The sequence below is a fragment of the Heteronotia binoei genome, chromosome 3 (genome assembly GCF_032191835.1).
Source record: "Heteronotia binoei isolate CCM8104 ecotype False Entrance Well chromosome 3, APGP_CSIRO_Hbin_v1, whole genome shotgun sequence".
Taxonomy (NCBI): Eukaryota; Metazoa; Chordata; class Lepidosauria; order Squamata; family Gekkonidae; genus Heteronotia; species Heteronotia binoei.
The window spans coordinates 1,630,008-1,655,008 of record NC_083225.1 but is presented as its reverse complement, the minus strand read 5'-3'; the positions used below and the strand labels follow the sequence as shown (position 1 = coordinate 1,655,008).

General features: G+C 46.9%; 1 protein-coding gene across 1 annotated transcript in view; it reads right to left on the bottom strand.

Annotated features, from left to right (window-relative positions):
• Positions 1 to 25,001, bottom strand: part of KLF12 (KLF transcription factor 12) — a 447,150-nt gene that overhangs the window by 188,307 nt on the left and 233,842 nt on the right. Inside the window, exon 6 of the mRNA XM_060235061.1 lies at positions 19,428 to 19,487. Within this exon, the coding sequence (XP_060091044.1) occupies positions 19,428 to 19,487 (60 nt within the window). The remainder of the gene's footprint in view (positions 1 to 19,427; positions 19,488 to 25,001) is intronic.

The window sequence follows — 25,001 nt, the reverse complement described above, 5'->3', positions numbered from 1 at the left end:
ATCAGGTGGTGATTCCTGGGAGGGGGTGGGGTCCATTGAACATGCGTCCAACTGTTTGGAGGTGGGAAATCAAACGTTGCTTCAGAGGTTGGCGGGGGGGGAGGGGGGAAAGTTTCCAGAATTAACGTTGTCGATTCAAACCAAGGAACTACTTTCCTAGAAATTGGCAGTGACAATGATATCTGGAAATCCTCCACATTGAAAAAAAAGAATTTTTTCCTGTTCTGAATAGTGGGATAACGTCCCCCCCCCTCCGATCCTGTGTTGATTGGAGAAGCAGAAGTGTCACCTCAGATTCCCGGATGATCTGGCAATGCGCATGTCTGCTGGGGCTTTTTTTTTTTTAAAAAAAGGTGGGGGGGCAGTAAACATTCCAAGGGGCAGTATCGCACGTGAGCTGTCCAAACAGGAAAAAGCCGATCATGTGCCGCTTCTGTGAAAAAGGGCCAGACTTTCTGCACTATCAAATTAACGCGGCATTGATCCACAGCAAGCCAGGATGACCCTGGATGATGCTCGATTGCCAGATGTGGATGTCTGGATGAACATATTTAATCCGTCAGCGAGACGGAGCTGTGTCGCCACTAATGGTACGTCTGAATGCACCCCAGGTGTTATTTATTTAATGCCCAGAATGTCCAGTTGTTTCTTGAGAATCATCATCATCAGACATTTTTATGCCACCTTTCCAATCAGGACCCAGAAGGTATTGAACATTACAAAAAACTGAGCCATTGTGAATACAGCTAAACTTATGCATAGTCCTATCCATTAAGACACATAAACAGGGCTTTTTTGTAACAGGAACTCCTCTGCATATTAGGCCACACAGCCCTGATGTAGTCAATCCTCCTGGAGCTTACAGTAGGCCCTGTACAAAGAGCCCTGGAAGCTCTTAGAGGAATGGCTACATCAGGAGGGTGTAGCCTAATATGCAAAGGAGTTCCTGCTACAAAAAAGCCCTGCACTTAAACAAACAATGCTAGAAGAAGGGCCAGTAACCCTACTGGGGGTATGTGAGATGAAACAAAAAAGTCTTCACCTCCTGCTGAAAGACAGAGACCGATTCCCCACTCGCCTTATGCCACTCTCACATTGCTCTTCTCAGCAGGGGTTCCTTCTGATTTCACACTATCTGCCCTGGGGCTTCAGCTAGCATCGGCTTTTTCGCACGGCAAACAAAAACTGGTTTTTAGAGGTTTCTGTTTGTCGCATGAAAAAGCTGATGCTAGCTGCAGCCCCGGGCTAGATAGTGTGAAATCGGAAGGAACCCCTGCTGAGAAGAGTAAAGTGAAAGTGGCGTAAGGTGAGTGGGGAATCAGTCAGAGATAGAGGGAGACAGATGAATCTCCTTGAGGAGGAAGTGCCAAAGGTTTGTTGCCAGAGACCAGGATATTCATGGGAATTTAGTCCCATGTCTACTCACCCAGTCAGGTGGGAAAGGAAAGGTCCCCTGTGCAAGCACCAGTCATTTCCGACTTTGGGGTGACGCTGCATCATAACGTTTTTACGGCAGACTTTTTTACGGGGTGGTTTGCCATTGCCTTCCCCAATCATCTACACTTTCCCCCAGCAAGCTGCGTACTCAATTTACCAACCTCGGAAGGATGGAAGGCTGAGTCAACCTTGAGCCAGCTACCTGAACCCAGCTTCTGCTGGGATCAAACTCAGGTCGTGAGCAGAGAGTACTGCAGCTTTATCACTCTGCGCCATGGTGACTTTGTTGTGTTTTTTTTTAAAAAAAAATTAACACAGAAAATGCAACACAAGGGGAATAGAACACCACCACATTTTCCATCCTTCTGTATTCCATCGCTGGAAGGTTAGCTTCCCTTACTCATGCACTTTGTTTTCTGTTAAGAAGAAGAGCTGGTTTTTATACCCCATTTTTAAGGTGCCTCAAAGCTGCTAACAACCACCTTTCCCTTCCTCTCCCCACAACTGTCACCTTTTGAGGTAGGTGGGGCTGAGAGAGTTCTGAGGGAACTGTGACTGGCCCAAGGTCAACCCGCTGGCTTCGTATGAAGAAGAGAAGAAGAGGAGGATGAGGATGAAGAGATTGGATTTCTACCCTGTCCTTACTGCCCCAAAGAGTTTCTGAATGGCTTACAATCTCCTTTCCTTTCCCCTCCCCAAAACAGACACCCTGTGAGGTAGGTGGAGCTGAGAGAGTTCTGACAGATCTGCTCTTGAGGGGAGCAGCTCTGTAAGAACTTGTGACTGACTCCTGTGGAGAAGTGGGGAATTAAACTCAGTTTTCAGGATTAGAGTCCACAGAGCTTAACCACTACACCATACTGGCTCAAAGAATGCCTTATGTTAAAAATGCTTTTTAAAAATGTGTTATCCGTGCATGACTAAATACATGCTGATCCTACTTGACACATTTTTGGAAACAGTCAGGCACTGCTGGATATTGTACAATCATACTACGGCAATCATTTGGATTGGATTGTCAGAACAGAACAATCCAGAACAATCCGCTTGCAAATGATGGTTACAGCATAATGGATACGGATATCACCCTGGTTTAGCTTTTAGTCCCCAGTCCCAGGAGATGCAGGGAACTTACTTCTTCCTATAAGGTGACCAGCTGCTATGCTTATAAGGGAGAGATGTAAAGCAGCATACTTGGATGTGTGTTGGTAATGAGGACAAAATTCTGATTTTGCCCCTGATGCTTGATAACCCAGCTATCCTACAGAGTGTGTACATGCAGTGCACAAAGTGTGGGCCAGTCACAGTTCCCTGTTCCCACACATACACATACACACAGGGGTGGAATTCTAGCAGGAGCTCCTTTGCATATTAGGCCACATCCCTGATGGAGCCAATCCTCTAAGAGCTTACAGAGCTCTTAAAAGGCCTAATATGCAAAGGCGTTCCTGCTAGAATTCCACCCCTCTGTGTGTGTGTGTGTGTGTGTATATATATATATATATAGATATATATAGATATAGATATAGATAGATAGAGAGAGAGAGAGAGAGAGAGAAATATGTGTATGTGTGTGTATACAGGGCTTTTTTTGAGCAGGAACGCTGGCTGGCTTGGCATCAAGGGGTGTGGCTTAATATGAAAATAAGTTCCTGCTGGGCTTTTTCTACAAAAAAGCCCTGTACACACACACACACAGAGACTCCTCAGAGGAGTATTTCTGTTATACAAATGGTCCTTCTATACACTCGCTCATACACGACACACCACCCATCATAGCAAAAGGTATTTATTTTGCAAGCAATATATCAAAGGCAGAAGACAATGTAGATTTATGCAACCCTGCTTCTCCAATTCTACTGCCCCAGCCAGACTGTCAAGTTTCCCCTTTTTGTTCTCTAACATTCATTCAGCTTCACTTCACCCTCTTCTGGGACGGCAACTAAATCATATGGCCAAGAACAAGGGGAAAGCTATCTTTCAAAGACAGAACCAGCTCCTTGTCAGCCATCCTATTGTTCAGGTGAAAAACATGCCCTGGTGATCCGCCCACGACGGGCCACCCAGATGTCTATTCCTCATTAAAGGTTGCTCAGTGGACATTAGACGTTGCACGGTAATGACACAGTAATGACATCGTTTCCGTTTCAGCTACATTTCCGTTTTTGCCAGTTCAGTCCACAAGCTGTGCTGTACAGCCAATGCCAAAGATCAGTGCCATAATAAAAACAAGACAAAACTATGTGTTATTAGGAGGCTGGCAGCAACAGCCCCTCCGTGTTTCTCTGTGCGTATGGCTGATGGCTATCCAATGAAGATGAATCAAAAGCTTTTCCAAAGGAGCCCAGCACCATCCAATCCACTTGCCCGTGTGGTCTTACATTGCATACCAAAGCTAATAATACATCAGGACCAAGGTCAGACGCACATAAACTGACGAGATGGGCATGGATGAAAGCCAGATGCATGTCGGATTTTATGCGGTTGTCCAAACATCAGCATCTGGCAATGGTCATTGGCTCGTTCATGTCCCGAACTGCCATGACCGAGACGCGGACTTTTTTGATAGTACATTAAATCCGGAATAAGAATGCTTTTGATGACTCCCACACGTACTTTTTATGTTTGAATGCTCCACTGTAGCCGACTCGTCGCAAGCGCACACCCGCTTCCCTGCGAGAGCCCACTCCAAATGATATCATTGCGCCAGCAATTGTTGACTCAGCCTTCCAACCTTCCGAGGTCGGTAAAATATGTACCCAGCTTGCTGGGGGGAAAGTGTAATGACCAGGGAAGGCAATGGCAAACCACCCCGTAAGAGGTCTGCCGTGAAAACTTTGTGAAAGCAGCATCACCCCAGAGTCGAAAACGACTGGTGCTTGCCCAGGGGACCTTTCCTAAATGGGGCGGGAGGCAGATCGCCCACCTTTGCTGTCTCCCTGCCAGGGGAGGAGGATGACCCACCTTTGCCGTCTCCCCGCCAGACGGAGAGACAGCAAAGAGAGTTGCCGTGCCCCCCCTTTAAACACCGCGGCGAGGTGTTTAAATGGGGGGAGAGGAAGATCCCCCACTTTTGCTGTCTCCCCGCCAGGCGGAGAGATAGCAAAGAGAGTTGCCGTGCTCCCCCCACAATTTAAACACCACAGTGGGGTGTTTAAATGGGGGGGGGGAGGAAGATGACCCACCTTTGCTGCCTCCCCGCCAGGCGGAGAGACAGCAAAGAGAACTCTTGGGCTTCCCCTTCCTTTCCGGGTGTTTAAATGGGGGGGGGGGGGGCAGATTGCCCACCTTTTCTGGCACCTTTAAAAAAAAAAGCCAAGCACGATATCCCACAGTGCTGCGCTTGCGTGAGTGTGGAATGCCATCTCAAAAAATGAGGTCCGGTTGAGACCTCTGATCAACCAACAACGGGACCGACGCTGCTTAGAACTGAAGGATGGAGGGATGTCTGATCAGGAAATTCGTTATAAAAAAGCTGCGGGGTATAATAGCGGTGGGTTAGGGATGGATTTAATGGTGAGTGTGACCGTGGCCCAGGTATTAGTGAAACTGCCCTGGCCTGGCTAGCCAGTTTGGTGTAGTCCAGGGGTGGCCAAACTTGCTTAACTTAAGAGCCATATAGAATAAATGTCAGATGTTTGAGAGCTGCAAGATGGAAGGAAGGCAAATAGATGGGGAAGGAGGAGAAGGGAGGGAGGTGGAAGGAAAGTGACTTTAAATGCATTCTCCAAGATGCCGATCGGCTTGGAGAAGTGATTTAAAGTGATGGAAGGAGGAAGGAAGGAAACATAGATAGGGGAGGGAGGAAGATGTGGAAGAAAGGAAGGAAAATAGATGGGGAGGAAGGGAGAGGTGGAAAGATAGCAACTTTAAATGCATTCTCTAAGCCACTGGCTTAGCTTGGAGAAGTGATTTAAAGAGACAAATGCCCTCTCCATGCTAGCCAATGGGGCGGTAGGGGCTTCAAGAGCCACACAATATGTGTGAAAGAGCCGCTTGTGGCTCCCGAGTCACAGTTTGGCCACCCCTGGTGTAGTGGCTAAGTGGTGAACCCTTATCTGGGAGAACTGGGTTTGATTCCCCACTCCTCCACTTGCACCTGCTGGAATGGCCTTGGGTTAGCCATAGCTATCACAGGAGTTGTCCTTGAAAGGGCAGCTTTGGAGCGCTCTCTCAGCCCCACCCACCTCACAGGGTATCTGTTTTGGGGGAGGAAAATAAAGGAGATTGTAAGCCACTCTGAGATTCTAATTCAGAGAGAAGAGCAGGGGATAAATCTACCATCTCCTTCTCTGGCTAGCCTGATCTCATCAGATCTCAGAAAGGTTAGCCTTAGTTAGTACTTGGATGGGAGATCACCAAGGAAGTCCAAGGCTGCTGTGCAGAGGAAGAAAATGGTGAATCACCTCTGTTTGTCTCTTGCCTTGAAGACCTCGTGGCACTTCCCACCACATTAGTAAAACAACAAAACTCAGGCGCTCTTGTGCAAATTACTGAGTAAGGAGGGCAGGAAAAAGGAAAGAAAATGTCTCCTGTGCAAGCACCAGTTGTTTCCGACTCTGGGGTGATGTCGCGTCCTGACGTTTTCGCGGCAGACTTTTTACGGGGTGGTTTGCCATTGCCTTCCCCAGTCATCTACACTTCCCCCCCAGCAAGCTCGGTACTCATTTTACCGACCTCGGAAGGAAGGAAGGACCATCCCCATATAAACAAAAGAGAATAAAATATATTTTTCTCAAGAGCATTCACGGATCTTCCACAAAACATGCAATTATGGCCTGCATTAATTTCACTGCACCTGAAATTAAATTAAATTAAATTAAATGCAAAGGGTCATAGGCAGGACTTTTTTGTAGAAAAAGCCCAGCAGGAACTCATTTGCATATTAGGCTACACCCCTGAAACAAAGCTAGCTGGAACTGCGTTCCTGTGCATTCCTGTTCAAAGAAACCCCCCTGACACATTTATCTAGGGTTGCCAGCCCCCATGTGGGAGTGGGGGATTCCTTGATATCACAGGCTCCTGCCCACCACTAGCCAACTGGCTGGCAGAGGGAAGCCCCACCCCCAACTGCCACGACCCAGGGTGATGCACCAGATGTGATGATGTCCTGCAGAAGTGACATCATCGCATTAGGGATGTCACATGAGCTGATGTTGCGCCGCCCGCCACTCTCGGAAAGCTTCCTTCCACCTCTTGTGGGTGAGGAGGTAAGACATGGCAACCCTACATGCAGGGGTGGAATTCTAGCAGGAGCTCCTTTGCATATTGGGCCACACTCCCAATGTAGCCAATCCTAAAAGAGCCTTGTAAGCTCCTGGAGTATTGGCTACATCAGGGGTGTATGGCCTAATATGCAAAGGAGCTCCTGCTAGAATTCCACCCCACCTACATGTATCTATATGCAGGGGAGGATCGTTGAGTAGAGGGAGCAGCTTCTCCCCCCCTCCCCTGCAATTTTTGCTTTCCAACAGCTTTTCTCTGCACACATCTGGGAAAAGAGTACTTGAACATGTGCAGGGTTTCAAGTCCGAGCACCGGGGAAAAACACATCTGCTGCTGCAAATCCCCTCCCTACATGCTTTGAAAGAGAACAGCAGCAGCTGTCTCATGCTGAGTTCTCACACATGGCAAATGGAGTCTCCCCTGTGAAAAGAACCATGACTCAAACAAAGCAATAAATAGACTTCATTATCCTTTTTTAAAAAGGCCAAGGAATTGAGGTAGAACACCTAACGGGTGCTTCAACACGGTCAACCATCTCACATGGTTAATTCTGCCACCAACCGTGTCCAATGGATGATAGCAGTTCGGTGATTAGCAGTCGTCACCCAGAAATGGTGAGTCATGTTGCGATGGGGAAAAAACCAACAGTGATGACCATCCATACCTATCAGTTGGAGACGGACTGTGGCTCAGTGGTAGAGCATCTACTTGGTAAGCAGTAGGTCCCAGGTTCAATCCCCAGCATCTCCCACTAAAAAGGGTCCAGCTAAGTTGGTGTGAAAAACCTCTGCCTGAGACCCTGGAGAGCCGCTGCCAGCCTGAGTAGACAATACTGACTTGGATGGACCAAGGGTCTGATTCAGTATAAGGCAGTTTCATATGTTCATGGGTTCAATGACCATTTAGTACAGGGGTCCCCAATCTTTTAAGGAAGGAATGATGGCTCAGTGGTAGAGCATCTGCTTGGTAAGCAGAAGGTCCCAGGTTCAATCCCCGGCATCTCCAACTAAAAAGAGTCCAGACAAGTAGGTATGAAAAACCTCAGCTTGAGACCCTGGAGATCCGCTGCCAGTCTGAGTAGACAAGACTGACTGATGGACCAAGGATCTGGTTCAGTATAAGGCAGCTTCGTAAGTTCACATGTATACCCAGGGCTTTTTTTTTTAGCAGGAATGAACAGGAACACAGTTCTGGCTGGCTTGGTGTTAGGGGGTGTGGCCTAATATGTAAATGAATTCCTGCTGGGCTTTTTCTACCCCAAAAATCCTGTGTACACCATGCATTCGAAGCACTTTGTTGTGTGTGTGTGAAGTGCCATCAAGTCATTTCCAACGTATGGCAACCCTGTGAACTAATGTTCTCCAAAACTTCCTATCATTTGCAGCCTTGCTGAGGTTTTGCAAACGAAGGGCCTTTGTGGCTTCCTTGATTGAGTCCATCCATCTCATGTTGGGTCTTCCTCTTTTCCTGCTGTCTTCAACTTTTCCCAGCATTCTTGTCTTTCCAGTGATTCAGGATCATATGATCATAGCCTCAGTTTAGTTATTTTAGCTTCTAGGGAGCGTTTAGGACTGATTTGAACCCACTTCTTTGTCTTTTTAGCGGCCCACAGTATCCATGAAACTCTCCTCCAACACAACATTCCAAAGGACTCAACTTTCTTCCCATCAGCTTTATTCATTGTCCACCTTTCACACCCATTCATAGTAATAGGGTATGAATTAACTTGATCTTGGTTGACAGCAACTCATCCTTACACTTAAAGCTTTTCTAGCTCTTTCCTGACTGCCCTTCCCAGTCCAAATCTTCTTCTGATTTCTTGGTTGCAGTCTCTCTTTTGCTTGATGATGGAGCCAGGGAATAAGAACATAAGAGAAGCCATGTTGGATCAGGCCAATGGCCCATCTGGTCCAACAATCTGTGTCACACAGTGGTCAAAAAACCCAGGTGCCATCATGAGGTCCATTAGAGGATCCAGGACACTGGAAGCCCTCCTACTGTGCACCCCCCCCCCCAGCACCAAGAATATAGAGCATCACTGCCCAAGGCAGAGAGTTCCATCAATACACTAATAGCCACTGACAGACCTCTGCTCCATATGTTTATCCAATCCCCTCTTGAAGCTGTCTATGCTTGCAGCTGCCACCACCTCGTGTGGCAGTGAATTCCATGTGTTAATTACCCTTTGGGTGAAGAAGTACTTTTTATCCATTCTAACCTAACTGCTCAGCAATTTCATTGAATGTCCATGAAGAGAAAGGGGGGGAAGTACTTCTTTCTTTACCTTCTCTATCACACGCATAATCTTGTAAACCTCTGTCATGTCACCCCTCAGTCGAGGTTTCTCCAAGCTAAAAAGCCCCAAGAGTTTTAACCATTCTTCACAGGAAAAGTGTTTCAACCCTTTAATCACTCTAGAAAATCTTGAACAATTTCAATTTCTTTGCAGCGCTCTAGTGATTCACAACAGGGCTTTTTTTGTAGCAGGAACTCCTTTGCATATTAGGCCCTGATGTAGCCAATCCTCCAAGAGCTTACAGGGCTCTTAGCAGGACCTACTGTAAGCTCCAGGAGGACTGGCAACATCAGAGGTGTGTGGCCTAATATGCAAAGGAGTTCCTGCTGCAAAAAAGGCCCTGATTCACAATAAACCACAAAGATAGTTTCAGAAGGCATTGGCCTGCATTCAAACAGCTAGATTTGAGTCAACAGAACATACTCCGAATATCATGTTAGCCTCTAAGGGGACTCAAATCCAACTATAAACCACAATGCTTTCCCTGCAATAGGCCACTAACCATACCCCCCTTTGTATGGATGCTATCAGCATGCATAGCTGATAGAGAATAGCATTGTTGTAACCTAGAATAATAGAATCATAGAGTTGGAAGGGACCTCCAGGATCATCTAGTACAGGGGTGGGGAACCTTTTTTCTTCCAAGAGCCATAGGGTTGCCAAGTCCAATTCAAGAAATATCTGGGGGCTTTGGGGGCGGAGCCAGGAGACATTGGGGGTGGAGCCAGGAGACATTGGGGGTGGAGCCAGGAGACATTGGGGGTGGAGCCAGGAACAAGGGTGTGACAAGCATAATTGAACTCCAAGGGAGTTCTGGCCATCACATTTAAAGGGACAGCACACCTTTTAAAATGATGATCTGTAACATTAGCCAATCCCAGAGGTTTGAAGGATGCTGTTGGAATGACTGTGTTAATGGAATCAATGAAGTTCAGAGAAGCGCAGAATATCCCTGAGAGGATGTTACTGAGATCTTTCCATGCCTTGTCGACATCAGCAACAGAGTCCTGAAACCAGACCCAGAGTTCGGCTCCAGCAGGAGCTTGTAGGTATGGCTGCCCCCAACTCTGTGTTCTCCAGAAGCCCTGAGTGAGGCAGAGATGCAACTCGCACACTGAATACTTAGAGATGAGCTGTCCCAAAGCTTTAGGAATAGCCTGTAGTGAGAAACGCCCTCCCGCTGCAAGTCTGAGTCCCAGCGCGTCCGGAACTGCAAAGTGGCGGCCAGGTCACCGGAAGGAAGGGGACTAAGCAATAATTCCTCTCTCAAAGAATCGCCGCAAGCGCCGGCACCAGGAGCAAAAGCCCCAGCAGTGCCTTGCAAAAAAAACCCCCCAGGACCGGGTGGAGGAGGAGGAGGAGGGGGGGGCAGCCCCACAACAGGCCCAAGCACGACGCCCCCTCGGGCATTGCACCCCCCCCACACTGCTGCAATGCCATCTCTGCCTCCCCCCCCCCGCTCCGTGCAAACAAACAAACAAACAAAAAAACCACGCCTTCCTTCCTCCTGCATTTGCAAAGCCCTGCCATTGCAAAGGCGCGACCCGCCGAGGAGGGCGCTTCTTCCCCCCCTGCTCTTTTTTTCTTTCTTGCTGTACCCACCTATTTCCTCAGGCCCCGGGGAGGGCGGGAAAAGGGGGTTGCAAAGCTCGGCTCTGTTGCGAGGAGGAGGAGGCGTGCTTGGCTGCCTCTGCTTTGGGTGGGGGATGGGTTGCGCCAGGAGGCTGTCTCCTCCCACCCCCAGGTCAAGGCGAGGTGCTGGCAGCGTCGGCCAACCTTCCCTCCCACCCCCACCCCGGGCCTGGAGCCGGGGAAAGAGGCGGCGGCGACGGAAGTGCCGCCTGAATGCCTCCACCATCCCCTTCTCTAATTTTACCTCAGAGGGGAGGGGAGCGGAGCCGGCAACCCGCTGCGCTGCTGCCACCTCTTCTTGCCTTCACCTTAGCTGCTGCTCCTCCGAGACGGGCTCAGCAGCCTCCGAAGGACCCGGACTCGCGGCTCACCACGCTCCTTGGCGCCGTTCCCCCTCCCCCCGCTTCCATTTTTTTTTTGAGAGCGGGGGAAGAGGCTGCGAATTCGGGGGTCCCCCGCCAGGGCGGGAGGTTTGGGAAGTCTAAAGAGCCATATGGATATTTATAACATCATTTGCGGGCCATAAAAATTATCAACTTAAAAAACAGTGATCCGCTGAGGGAGAATGATTCAGGCCAGCAAAATTAACTCAAACAACTGTTTTTCTATTTGAAGTCATGTGGGGAGAGCCTAATCTGGCATGCATATACGCAAACACACACACACGGCCCCCTGCCCTAGGCAAATGCATAGGTCCAGGGCTTTTTTGTAGAAAAAGCCCAACAGGAACTCAGTAGAATATCAGACCACATCCCCTAATATTAGCATATTAGGTCACACACTCATTAGCATATTAGGATAATCAAGTGCAAACTGAACTGTGACAGTAAGATTCAGGCCCTGCATCAATTCTGGTCGGCCAGCCAGGCCCCAGGGAGGCTGCCGCACAGTACATCTGGGCCCTTTGATCCCTGCCTGGCCCTGGGGAGGCTGCTGCACAGCGCGGCTGGGCCCCATGATCCTAGCTGGCCAGGCAGGCCACAGGGAGGCTGTCACATGGTTCGGTTCAGCCCAGGAATCCCTGAGGGCCATAACAAGTGACCTTGAGGGCCGTATACAGCCCTCGGGACAGAGGTTCCCCACCCCTGATCTAGTCCAACCCTCTGCACAATGCAGGAAACTCACAAATACCTCCCCCTAAATTTACAGGATCTTCATTGTGTCAGATGGCCATCTAGCCTCTATTTAAAAACCTCCAAGGAAGGAAAGCCCAGCCCACCACCTCCCGAGGAAACCTGTTCCATTGAGGAACTACTCTAACGGTCAGGAAGTTCTTCCTAATGTTGAGCCGGAAACTCTTTTGATTTAATTTCCACCCATTGGTTCTGGTCCTACCTTCCACTGTTCGAACCTGTGGAATGCCTCCAGACCAGCACACAGTTCACCTTACAATCAAGTTGCTTCCATTGGCCTGATCTAGCTTAAATGGAAGAGCCACGAGGTCTGATTTAAACCTGTCATGGGGTGGGTTAAAAATGTCATCTGTGTGGCGCTTCACATGTTGGTGGTGATGGAAAAGGCAATCAACTTGCAGCTGACCTATGGCAACCCTGGTGGGTTTTCAAGGCAAGAGAGTTGGTTTCCCATTACCTGCCTTTGTATAGTGACCCTGGACTTCCTTGGTGGTCTCCCATCCAAGTGCTAACCAAGGCTGACCCTGCTTATCTTATCTGATGAGATCCCATCAAGCCTGAGTCGTCTGGTTCAGGGTGACATTCCAAGTAGTAGGTTTCATATTTATGTCAATCCCTTGTCCACTGCATGTGTAATGTTTGCACACTGGGGAACTCTGGCACTAGTAGGTAGCACTTCAGTATGCTAGCATTACATTATGGTGCTTGCAGGCACTATTTAAAGTGGAAGAGTGACATATTTAATGCAACATGGAAAAGGAAGAACAAGAAGATGATGATGATATTGGATTTATATCCTGCCCTTCAGTCTGAATCTCAGAGCGGCTCACAATCTCCCCCACAACAAACCCTTGTGAAAGCTGAACGGTGACAGTCAAAGGGCTCTTGGCTTGGGGATCAGGTCTGAACACCCTACATCACTCTAGATAACTGTAAACCACTAATCAGTGATGAAGGCAAAAAGCCAGCAGGGGAGCAGAGGTTATCCAGTGTTTCACAGAGAGTACCACATGTATGGTTATCTACACCCTGGGTCAAAATCATGGGTGTGTGCTCACTACATGGAGTTCAGGAAGCAAGCTCATTCTCTTTGCGGTAGTACTGCCAACATCAAGAAACTGAGGCAGAGAGAGAGAGAGAAAGAGGTTTGGGGAAGAGACCCAATCCTATGCTGACAGCTTTTCTGATGTTGTGACGAATGAGAGCTCCAAGATTGGAGGGTGTCAGTTCACGGAGGAGGTATGTGATCCTGTAGAAAGGACCCCTTCCCTGGGTGATGGACCAATACCCTCTTGTACCAAGAGTAGCCCTGAGGAGGCTTCTGACAGTGGGTGATTTGATCATTAGGAATGAAGACTGTGGGGTCTGTGACACGGGTTTTGAATGCATGGTGACATGGCTGCCTGGTGAGGTTGCAGTCATCACATGCTGTCTGTAGGTTGATAGATAGTGCTGGAAAGGAGTCAGCAGTCATCGTGCATGTTGTCACCAATGTCAATGGGAAATGCAGCTGTGTGGTCCTTGAGGAAAAATTAGGTTACTAGCAGTGTTCCCTTTAAGCGTGAACTAGCTCACAGATTTTTAGCCTCCAGAGCATACAGTTTTGTCTTAGCTCAGGAAAAATGATCCCAGAGCACAATAATTTATGCAATAGCTACAACTTTAAAGCCAGTAGCTCACAAGTTTAAAACCAGTAGCTCACAAAGTAGAATTTTTGCTCACAAGACTTTGCATCTTAAAGGGAGCATTAGTTACTAGGCAGAAAGTTAAAAGGCAGGACCTCAACGGTAGCATTTCCAGAAGTCAATGTGTGGATGAGAAAGTGGTGATGGGAGGAAGGGTTTAGATTTGTTAGGCTTGGGGAATTTTCTGGGACAAACCAAACCTGTACAAAAGAGATGGGCTTTGCTTGAACCAAAAGTGAACCAGGTGGGCAGTCGTGTTGGTCTGAAGCAACAGAACAAAGCAGGAGTCTGGCAGCACCTTTAAGACCAACAAAGTTTTATTCAGAATGTCAGCTTTTGTATGCATGCAGACTTCTTCAGACAACGGAATGAGCAGACAGTGAGCAGAACTATATAAAGCTAGTGGGCAGTGGTTAAGAATGTAAAGTGATACAAAGTTAGGATCCAATGGCAAAACCGTGAAATAAACTAATTGAAAGAACATTTGGTCTGGATAGCATTTCCGTGAGAAACCAATAAAAGGTAATAAAGGAAAGGAAAGGTCCCCTGTGCAAGCACCAGTCGTTTCTGACTCTGGGGTGACGCTGCTTTCACAACGTTTTCACGGCAGACTTTTTACGGGGTGGTTTGCCATTGCCTTCCCCAGTCTTTTACACTTTCTTCCCAGCAAGCTGGGGACTCCTTTTACCGACCTCAGAAGGATGGAAGTCTGAGTCAACCTTGGGCCGGCTACCTGAATCCAGCTTCTGCTGGAATCAAACTCAGGTTGTGAGCAGAGAGTCCAGACCACAGTGCTGCAGTACTGCTGCTTTACCACTCTGTGCCACGGAGCCACTAAAAAGGTAATAAAAGTTGCCTGTTAATTGCTCTATTGCTACAAGTCTGGGTGAAACAAAAGAACATGTTTTCCCTAGTCCACCTAGTTTACTTTTTTAACATATAACATACATTATAAACATTATTCTATACATTATAAACATCATTTTAGTTTGCCATTAGAAAAAAAAGAAGAATACATTAGAACAGGGTTTATAAAACTTCCCCCCCCCCCCACCTCATGGCCCAGTTCTTTCCCTGTGGTCTGGGCGGAGGATGCTCAGGGAGCAATACAAACTCTGCACGCAGGCCAGGAGCTTTTCCCGCCCTCTCTGATGTTTCTGAATGGGGGAGGTCTTCTGGCCAGCATGCAGTCTCAGTATCGCTCCCTGGGTGGAAGACGCTCAGGGAGTGATACAGACACTGCATGCCGGCCAGAAGCTTTCCCCGCCCTCTGTGATGTTTCTGAACATCAGACAGGGACGATTGCAGCATGGAGTCTCTGTAGTGCTCTCTGAGTGCTAAAGGTGGTGATGGCATGGGGGGCAGGAGCTAGAGCGCGGCACGGCATGCAGTGCTAAAGATAAATAGAGAGGGGAGGGGGCTGTCGGGCTGTCCCTGATGACCTGGTATTGAGGCTTCCGTGGCCCATTACCGGGTCACAACCCTGCAAATGGGAAATGCTGCATTAGAATATAGTGAAAATGGGTTTAGTATATGTAATGAGCCAATATTCCTTATTTGAATATGTCAATACAAAAAACATTGTTCTGATACACTATTCTAAAAGAGAAATACATTGGAATACTGTGGCTATATGTATGGTATACAGTGAATCTCAGTGAGAATGGGTTTAGCATTGTGCATTTAAGCCTCATTTGGAATTCTGTGTACAGTTCTGATCACTGTATCTCAAAAAGGGCATTGCAGAGCTGGAAAAAGTACAGAGGAGGGCAACCAAGAGGATGAGGGGGTTGAAGCACCTTCCCTGTGAGGAAAGGCTGAAGCATCTGGGACTTCTCAGTTTAGAACAGAGATGACTAAGAGAGACATGATAGACGCTTATAGGAAGTGCAGGGGCTTATAGGAAGGGGTGGAGAGAGTTGATAAAGAGAACTTTTTCTTCCTTTCCCAAAGCATGGCCAATGGCTGGGGCTGATGGGAGTTGTAGGCAAAAACATCTGGAGAGCTACCATTGGCCACCCCTGCACTAGAACATGAGGGCATCCAATTAAGGTGATGGGCAGTAGGTTCAGGACAAACAAAAGGAGAGACTACTTTATAGATAAAGTGATTAAAATGTGGGATTTGTTGCCAGAGGATGTAGTGATGGTTACAGGAATAAACAGCTTTAAAAAGGGATTAGATAGATTCATGGAGGATAAGCCTATCAGTGGCTATTAGCCATGGTGACTGAGGGGAACCTCCACATTCAGAGGCACTAATTCTCTGAATCCCAGAGCCAGGCGGCAACATCAGGAGAAGGCCTTGTTCTCTATGCCCTGTTGCTGGCCCACCAGGGGAACTGGTCGGCCACTGTGTAAGACAGGGACTAGTTGGATCAGTGGTCTGATACAACAGGGCTCTTCTGATATTTACTTAAAACACTGAACTCTTTAATACTACATCAACTGTCAAGCATACAAATTATTTCTAGTATAAAGCTGTATTGTTTATTCTTTTCCTCTGCTGGTGCATATCAAAGCTATGTAACCCATTCTCTAGTTCGCACCTCTTGTAACAAATGTAGGAATGCCAGCTTTGAAGATAGTGCCTCCCCGAGAAGATTCCCAGGCTTGAGCCTGGGACCCAGGATGCTGCTAACCACAAAAGATAACTGAACCTGTGATTGTAGCTTTTCACATGCCTTTGTTAGAATTCCTAGCGATTCCTAGTATCTCTTTGATGTATCTCTTAAGCCAGCTGCTATACGTTATACTGTATCACTTTCAATCTGGTCCTTCCACGGACAACATGGATTATCAATAAACCAATACTTTGTTTCTAAATCATCGCTTGGTTCTTTTGAAATTCCTATGCTTGACATCAACATCATACATTATACCACCATTCACATACATTATTCACATGCATTCTGAATTTTCACTGCCGAATGCAACAGACTGTCTTACATCGAATCTTCATAATACACATTTTTAGTAAGACCTTATCGGAAAACACATTATTTCACTATTTCCAAAAAGAAAATATTTCACAGGTGTGTTGTTTTTTTACTCTACACCAAATCTCCAATTTTACCATTGGAAAAGAAGAAGAGAAACCTTCCACTCCTCAAGTTTCCCCGTGTGATTTTTTTTCCTGGCCTGCCTGCATATTTCTGAACAAGGAGCTTTTTACACAGGAGAGCATTCTAAAAGGTGACATCCCATAATTTAAGGAGATGCAGTTCAAAAATTTACCACTTCAATAGCTTCTAGAACTGTTCATTTTACTTTGACGTAAATATTCGTCCTATGCAGTTATACCCTTTGAGCCATATTGACTTTGGTAGACTTAAGAGGATGGAATTCTTTAAGACTGTGCTGTGTTTTCATTGTTAAAACTTATCCTGCTAGAGGGCAAAGGGGCCATTTTGCCTAGTCATCTACACTTTCCCTCCAGCAAGCTGGGTACTCATTTTACTGATCTCGGAAGGATGGAAAGTTGAGTCAACCTGGAGCCGGTTACCTGAACCAGCTTCCGCTAGGATTGAACTCAGGTCGTGAGCAGAGGGCTCCGACTGCAGTACTGCAGCTTTACCACTCTGTGCCATGGGGCTTTTACTTTATGGTATAAGCAGGTCTCAGATTCAGTGGGAGCTCACAGGAGCGCAGTTCCTGAACCTTTCTGAGAGTTCCACCTCCTCCTTCTGAGAGTTCTATCTCCTTGTCCATTGAATAGTATTTGCAGCTGCATAACAATCCCTGGATGAGCTCCACCACCTATTTTTCAACAAAATGTCCCCTTAGTATAAATGAATGAAAAACATGCAAGGAAGTCATACAGAACATGTGAAATTACTGGTTACTCAACAAAGGTTGATTGCAAAACACTGAAAGATACTCTAAGCTTCAAACTATCTTGGCAAGAGGATCATAACAAAATAGGATTGTTGGAACATGGGTGTGTGTGTGCTACAACCAATGTTCCCTCCAAATTGCAGGGCTTTTTTTGAGCAGAGATGCACAGGAATGCAGTTCCGGCTGGCTTGGCAGCAGGGTGTGTGGCCTAATATGCAAATGAGTCCCTGCTGGGCTTTTTCTACAAAAAAAGCCCTGCTAAGCTGTGTGCGTGAGCAGCCCCTCATGAACACAGGAAGCCCCGCTCAGCAGCAATATGGAGCCACGCAGGGTCTTGCACTGCCCATTGCCCCTTCTAAGATTACTGAAAATGTATCATCAATATTTCTCAGGTTCTTTTTAGTGTATCAACACATATAAGCATACAACAATTACAATAGCCACACTCCAAGGTTCATTTAATTCATTTTTGATTTATACAGGCAACATCTACTTAAGACCTCATGTTTTAACACTCCTTTGTAAATGTCCATGTCCAAAATAACATCTTACTCAACAGGGAGGAGGGCAAGTAGGAGGCAACCCCTCTCCTTACATGCTGTGCCTGCTGCCTTCCTGAGCTCACCAAAGCTTCCTGAGCCTCGGGAAGGCTTGGTGAAGTCGGGGGGGGGGGGGGTGGCAGCGAGCACGCTCAGAGTCAGGCTGCCATCCTGACCTCACCGAGGCTTCCGGAGGTTCGGGAAGTCTCAGTGAAGTTGGGTGTCATGGCAGCAAGCATGCTCAGAGCCCAGCTCAGAGCACGCCCACTGCCATCCCAACCTCGCTGAGGCTTCCCGAGCCAATAGGCCTAGGGCATTAGCCTTCTCAGGCTGCTGAATTGGGCATTCCCCATGTGACTCGGTGATGTTATCAGTGGGAGGGGGGAGGGGGGAGAAGTTAGCTTTGCCTCAGGTGCCAGACAGTCTAGGGCCAGCCCCGCACAGAGCATGTTGGAAGAACAGGGCTTTTTTTCTAGGAAAAGTCCAGCAGGAACTCATTTATATTAGGCCATACTCCCTGACATCACCATGGTTTCACACAGGCTTTTTTGGTAGAAAAAGCCCAAAAGGAAGTCATTTGCATATTAGGCCACACCCCCTGACACCAAGCCTGCTCAAAAAAAGCCCTGTGTAAGAACATTGTTCTGCGATTGAATAGCAGGCTGTCACCTGCAACATCAACAGACCTACACAACTTATAGCCCAGCAAGCCAACACACAACCCACCAGCCCTCTACAGACTCTCCATTCTTGTGTGGGATTGCTAAAACAGTCATGGGGCAGGCCTTGACAAAATGGCTGGTGGGTCACAAACTGGGTAGGGCTGAAGTCCTCCAACAAGCTACATTTTACTGACAGCCTAGCAGCTCTTCTGGGGCAGCTCTTCTGTGGACTTCTTATTGCATTATGGTTGCAATATGGGGAAGCCACCTAAGACAAAATAAGGCTTTCATGCGGCTGTGCTTCTCTAAAGGCCCATACAGGAGTACACATCAAGTCTCTTATCCTTCCATAATGGTTCTGCAGGAAAACCTAGGACAACTCTGCCAGAGCTATGGCTGACCCCAGGCCATCCCAGCAGGTGCAAGTGGGGAATCAAACCCAGTTCTCACAGATAAGAGTCCGCGAACTTAACCACTACACCAAACTGGCTCTCAGAAGGTGTATCTATGGGTCCATAATAAAAATGTGACTTCAGTGGACTGCAGTGGCTATTCAACACTCATAACTAGTGATCCTCCAAAATGTATGCCGTTTGCAACTATGCCTAAGTGTTTGACACTCTCCTGTGTTTACAGGCTCGGACAAATGACAAAAAAGGGGAATGTATTGAGCCTCTGATGGGTCACCATATATGGCGAGTGGGATGCATTTTGTTTGGGGAGTCAAGAGCTGGGGAAATCTAGGCCACATGTTGCCGATGCTAGGGCTCACAAGGTTCTCTGTTAATACTTGGAGATGCATTCGCTTTTCTACTGGGAAAGGAAAGGAAAGGAGAAGCCAAATACTATTCTAACCCTGCAATTCAAGCACATCCCAACATCATCACAGAGGCCGGTCATAAAACTTAATTGATCTGCTTCCCCCGAAATTTCAGGCAGACAACATCAACATCATATAATGCACAATAAAATACTTCATACCTGGAGTTGAAAAAACGAAAAGTGTTAACAGCTGACCTGGCACAGCCCCACATGCTCTCTCTGGAAATTGAACACAGACAATTAGGAATTTTAAGACTCCCCGAAAAACTGCATGGGTGTGTGTGTGTAGACAACAGGGGGCGAAATGCTCAATAATACTCAAGCACACAACCTTCATCTTGGGGGTGGATTTATTTCTCATCTGGAAATTCCTTTTCACTAGCCATTAAACTTCTATAGGCATGATCATATATGAATGAATGGGGTCCACCACTGAACTGTAAAATAAATAAATAAATAAATAAGGATTTTTAAAAAGTTCATCTGGAAATTTTGTATCGAAATGAACTGATTTGACATTTCCTTCATTATACATCAGGGGTAGGGTTGCCAAGTCCAATTCAAGAAATATCTGGGGACTTTGGGGGTGGAGCCAGGAGACATTGGGGTGGAGCCAAGATCAAGGCTGTGACAAGCATAATTGAACTCCAAAGGGAGTTCTGGCCATCACATTTAAAGGGACAGCACACCTTTTCAATTCCTTCCTTCCATAGGAAATAATGAAGGACAGGGGCACCTTCTTTTGGGGCTCATAGAATTGGACCAATCTTTTTGAAACTTGGGGGGTATTTTGAGGAGAGGCACTAGATGCTGTACTGAAAATTTGGTGCCTCTACCCCAAAAAACAGCCCCCCCAGAGCCCCAGATACCCACAGATCAATTCTCCATGATTTTCTATGGTAATAAATCTCCATAGGGAATAATAGAGTTCCCAGCAGACATTTTCCTCCCCTCCCCCCGCTTTCTGATGACCCTGAGGCAGGGGGAGGGTCTCCAAACTGGGGGATCCCCTGCCCCCATCTGGGGATTGGCAACCGTAATCAGGGGTGGCTAAACTTAATGTAAGAGCCCCATAGAATAAGCATCAGATGTTTGAGAGTTGCAAAACAGGAAGGCAGGCAGGTGAACAGATGAGGAGAGGAAGTGGAAAGCAGGGCTGGATTAGTAATTAGGCCAACTAGGCACTGGCCTATGGGCTCCCACACCATTAAGGGGCCCTGGGCTGACTTTCCCTCCTGTTTTTCCTCCTGCTTGCAGCCCTCCCAGTCTGAGCTGCTCTTTGCCTGACTTGCCTGGTGCAGCTGCTGCTGGGGTTGTCACCAGGTTTGCCTCTCTCTGCCTCTCCCCCACAGCTTTGTCCAAGGGGCTTTTGAGAAGGGGCCTGCAGGCTGCAGTGGGGGCTGTGGGCAGCGGGGCAGGCATTCCATCTCTGAGATAATTTGAAAGGGGCTTCCCGAGATTTTAACTGCCTAGGGGCATCCACAGGGTTTAATCCAACACTGGTGGAAAGAAAGCAACTTTAACTTTAAATGTATTCTCCAGCTGGCTTGGCTTGGAGAAGTCACTTAAAGAGAGAGAAATGCCTTTTCCATGTTGGCTTGATGGGGCAGTGGGGGCTTCGAGAGCCACATGATATGTGTGAAAGAACCACATGTGGCTCCTAAGCCACAGTTTGGCCACTCCTGTCATCCATGAACACATCAAACTAATCAGACCCTTGGTCCATCAAGGTCAGTATTGTCTACTCAGACTGGCTGCAGCTCTCCAGGGTCTCAGGCAGAGGTCTTTCCCCATCACCTACTGCCCGGTCTTTTTAACTGGAGTTACTGAGGACTGAACCGGGGACCTTCTGCATGCTAAGTAGAGGCTTTTCCACTGAGCTGCAGCCCCTGCCATTGGTTTTAGACTAAAAAAATTTCAACAGTCGTGGAAGGATCAGCATTACAGGGCACAGAGTCCTCCCAATTCCATTTCACCATCTTGCTCTTCCCCTTCTAAACCAAAGAAATTTACTAATCCAAAGGAAATCCAATGCCTTGGGTAGGAGGCCAGAGGATACATGGGAAAACAGGTCACATGGCAGTTTCTATTCTGGGTAGTGGCCAGCAAAGAGTCGCACATGTCTGCTTGTGGGTGCTTTTGCTAAGGGTTCCTCCCCTGAAGAAGAAGATATTGGATTTATATCCCTCCCTCCACTCCGAATCTCAGAGTCTCAGAGTGGCTCAAAATCTCCTATATCTTCTCCCCCAACAACAGACACCCTGTGAGATGGGTGGGGCTGAGAGAGCTCCCCCAGCAGCTGCCCTTTCAAGGACAACTCCTACGAGAGCTATGGCTGACCTAAGGCCATTCCAGCAGCTGCAAGTGGAGAAGTGGGGAATCGAACCCGGTTCTCTCTGATAAGAGTCTGCACACTTAACCACTACACCAAACTGATCTGTATGTTTTGCAGTGCATGCACAGAAATCCATGGCTTCAGAATTTCGCTCATGCTGCAAGAAGGTTGAAAGGTTAGGACAGATCACCGCAAGTGGCCCAAAGCTCATAGGGGGACTTCCCCTCTTTCTCTTTCCTGCCATAGCCTACATAGCATCCCCCCTCATTCTGCTGGGGGGAGGGTCCAGAGACCCTCAAGAATTATGTGCATCTACCAGGACCGGATCTATATGTTTTTTGAGGGGGGGGGATTAAAAATGGCATCCCCTTATGGGCCATTCTATCTTATGGTCCCACAGAATACAATGGACTCCATACCCAATTTGGTGACCCCCGTCTGTCGGTGCCCAAGGCAAGCACCCCCCTCTGCCCCTCCCTAGATCCGGCCGTGGCATCTGCAGTGAAGGGTCTAATCAGGCCTCGGATTCAGTAGGAGCTCACAAGAGCGCAGCTCCTGAACCTTTCTGACAGTTCCATCTCCTCCTTCCCACCTTGTCCATTGAATAGTAGGTGCAGCTGCATAACAATCCCTGGATGAGCTCCACTACCTATTTTTCTACAAAATGACCCCTGGGTCTAATGAGCATAAATTGTATTTCCCCTGCCAACAGAAGTGCCTTTACATTGCTGTCACTGCACCCTTGGATCTAATTTGGAAATTAAAAAAAATGCAAAGATGCTTTGTTCCACCAGAAAAGAGCAAGAGTCCAGCAGCACCTTCAAGACTAACAAAATTTGTGGCTGCAGGGAAAGAGCCGATCACTGATCACTTCTTCAGATATAGCTAAAATGAATGAAAGACTGAGCAGTGACTTGCAACAGCTCTTCCCCTCTCACAAATTTTGTTAGTCTTGAAGGTGCTCCTGGACCTTTGCTCTTTTCTGGTGCTCCAAACAGGGCTCCACCCATCTGGATCATGATACTTTGTAAATAGTAAAAAGAAAGGCACAAAGAGGAATTTCACTGGGAAACTTTCAGAGTGCCACGCAAAACACTAGGCATCAAAGATTTCAATTTAAAACTTCAGCACAGTGCTTTAGTGGAGAATAAAACAAACACAAGGTACATGATTTAACAATAATTGATCTTTCAGCCTGGTACTTTTATGCCTATATAAACTTCCCTCAGTCTTAACATGCAATGCAAGAAACAGCCTTGCAAGATGTCTCTGGTTAAAACAATTTTATTTGGTAACATATGGTAACAAATTATATTTCTTGCATCATTAATAACTTCTTTTTATCTATCCCATATATTACTTTCTACCCACTCCTCCCCCCGTTACTTGACCCCCACCGGTGTTATTTACTTAAAATACTAATGTTTAAAGGTACCTTTAACTAATAAAAACAAAAATTAGTATTCTTTTTTCTAAGAATCATTATCAAAAATTGTCCAATGTCCTTTTATTTTCCACTCTTTTTCTACATATCTTCTGAACTTTTTCCACTCCATCTTAAAAACTTCTAAATCATAGTCTCTTAAAATTCTTGTTAATTTGTCCATTTCACTCCATGTCATAACTTTTACAATCCAATGCCATTTCTCTGGTATTTTTTCTTGCTTCCACAACTGCAAGAAACTGCAACTTCCATAATGTCCTAGCAGCTGAAAGAAAGTACCAAATTATAGTTCTATCTTCTTTTGGAAATTTTTCCATTTGTATTCCCAACAGAAAAGTCTCTGCAACTTTCTTAAATTCATATCCCAAGATCCTAGAAAGACTTCTGATTGGTTCCAATTGGTTGGAAGAGGAGAGTCATAGAATGGCTTGAAGCTATACCACGTTTAAAACACACACACACACACAGGTTTCGTATATCTACAGCATCTTACTTCTACTTGCAATGTTCCACGGCATTTTTGGAAGGAAACACCCACTGATCCACAAAAAGTTCATTTGTCCAAAGGAGTAATTCAACTGTACTTGGAAACTTGACCTATCAGGGCCTGAATACTCTCACCACAGTCTAAATTTTAATCCACTGCAAAATGAACACTTAAGAACATAAAAACATAAGAGAAGCCATGTTAGATCAGGCCAATGGCCCATCCAGCCCTCAATGTGCCTCATAAATAGAAGGAGGCAAGTCCAGAACAGTGACTCAAGAAGAGTTATAACAGGCAACCTCCTTTTGCGGGTGGGTAATTCTCCTGGGTATCAGGAAAGACGTGTGTGATGAAAAGATCCGTTCACACCTGATGGAGACATAGAGCAAGATTTCCTGCTTCCTAGAGAAGTTGACTGGAAGCAGTTGGCAAACAGAGATGCAACAGGCCACCTCTTCTTTGGATGGGGTGCTTTGGACTTTCAGGAGCTTTTAATTATTACATTTATTATTGACAGCTTTTGCTAGGTAAACACACACAGGACTGAGCAGCACTGTTGTATTCCAGCATTTGTGCTCGAAGTCTATGTACAAATTCTCTTCAGAAGGGCAGGGAGTGACCAGAGCCAATGAAACAGCTGTTAACCTCCTTTAGACAAATGGGAAAGATAGGAGATAAATATCCTAATAAATAAATAAAATACATAGCTGACCCTGACCTCTTTGGGGGCCGAGTGGTGTGTGTCTGTGTGTGCTAGGGCTGCCAAACTCCTGCTGGGGATGGATAATTCCCCGCCCGGGAGGGCCCCAACCCTCCAGCAGGGAGCAGGCCGCTGAGGGGAGGATCCCCGCCCCCAGGGAGCCCTGTCAGTGTGCGCCATCATTGGCACGATGATGTCACTCAAAAGTGATGCAATTATGCTGGGACATTGCACAGGGACACTCGCACTAAAAACTCTATGGTACCATGGAGTTTTACCGTGATTCCAAGAGTGTTTTTGGCAGAGGGACTTGGCAACCCTAGTGACTGCGCATAATGTGCCCATCAGGTTGCAGCCATCGTAGGGGACGCAACAGGATTTCAAGACAAAAGACAAATGGAGCTAGTTCTCCATTGGCTGCCTTCAGGGCTTCTCTGTAACAGGAATTCCGTTGCATATTAGAACACCCTCCCAATGTAGCCAATCCTTCCGGGGCTTACAGTAGGCCCTGAACTAAGAGCCCTGTAAGCACTTGGAGGATTGGGTACATCAGGAGGGTTTGGCCTAATATGCAAAGAAGTTCCTGCTACAAAAAAGCCCTGGCCTGCTCTATGCAGTGACTTGAAACTTCCTTGGCGATTTCTCCTTCAAATACTAACCAGAGATGACCCTGCTTAGCTTCTGAGATCTGGTAAGACCAGGCTAGCCTGGGAAACCCAGGTGAAATGGCCAAGGGGAGTGCAACTAAGATAAAAGCAGCAACTACA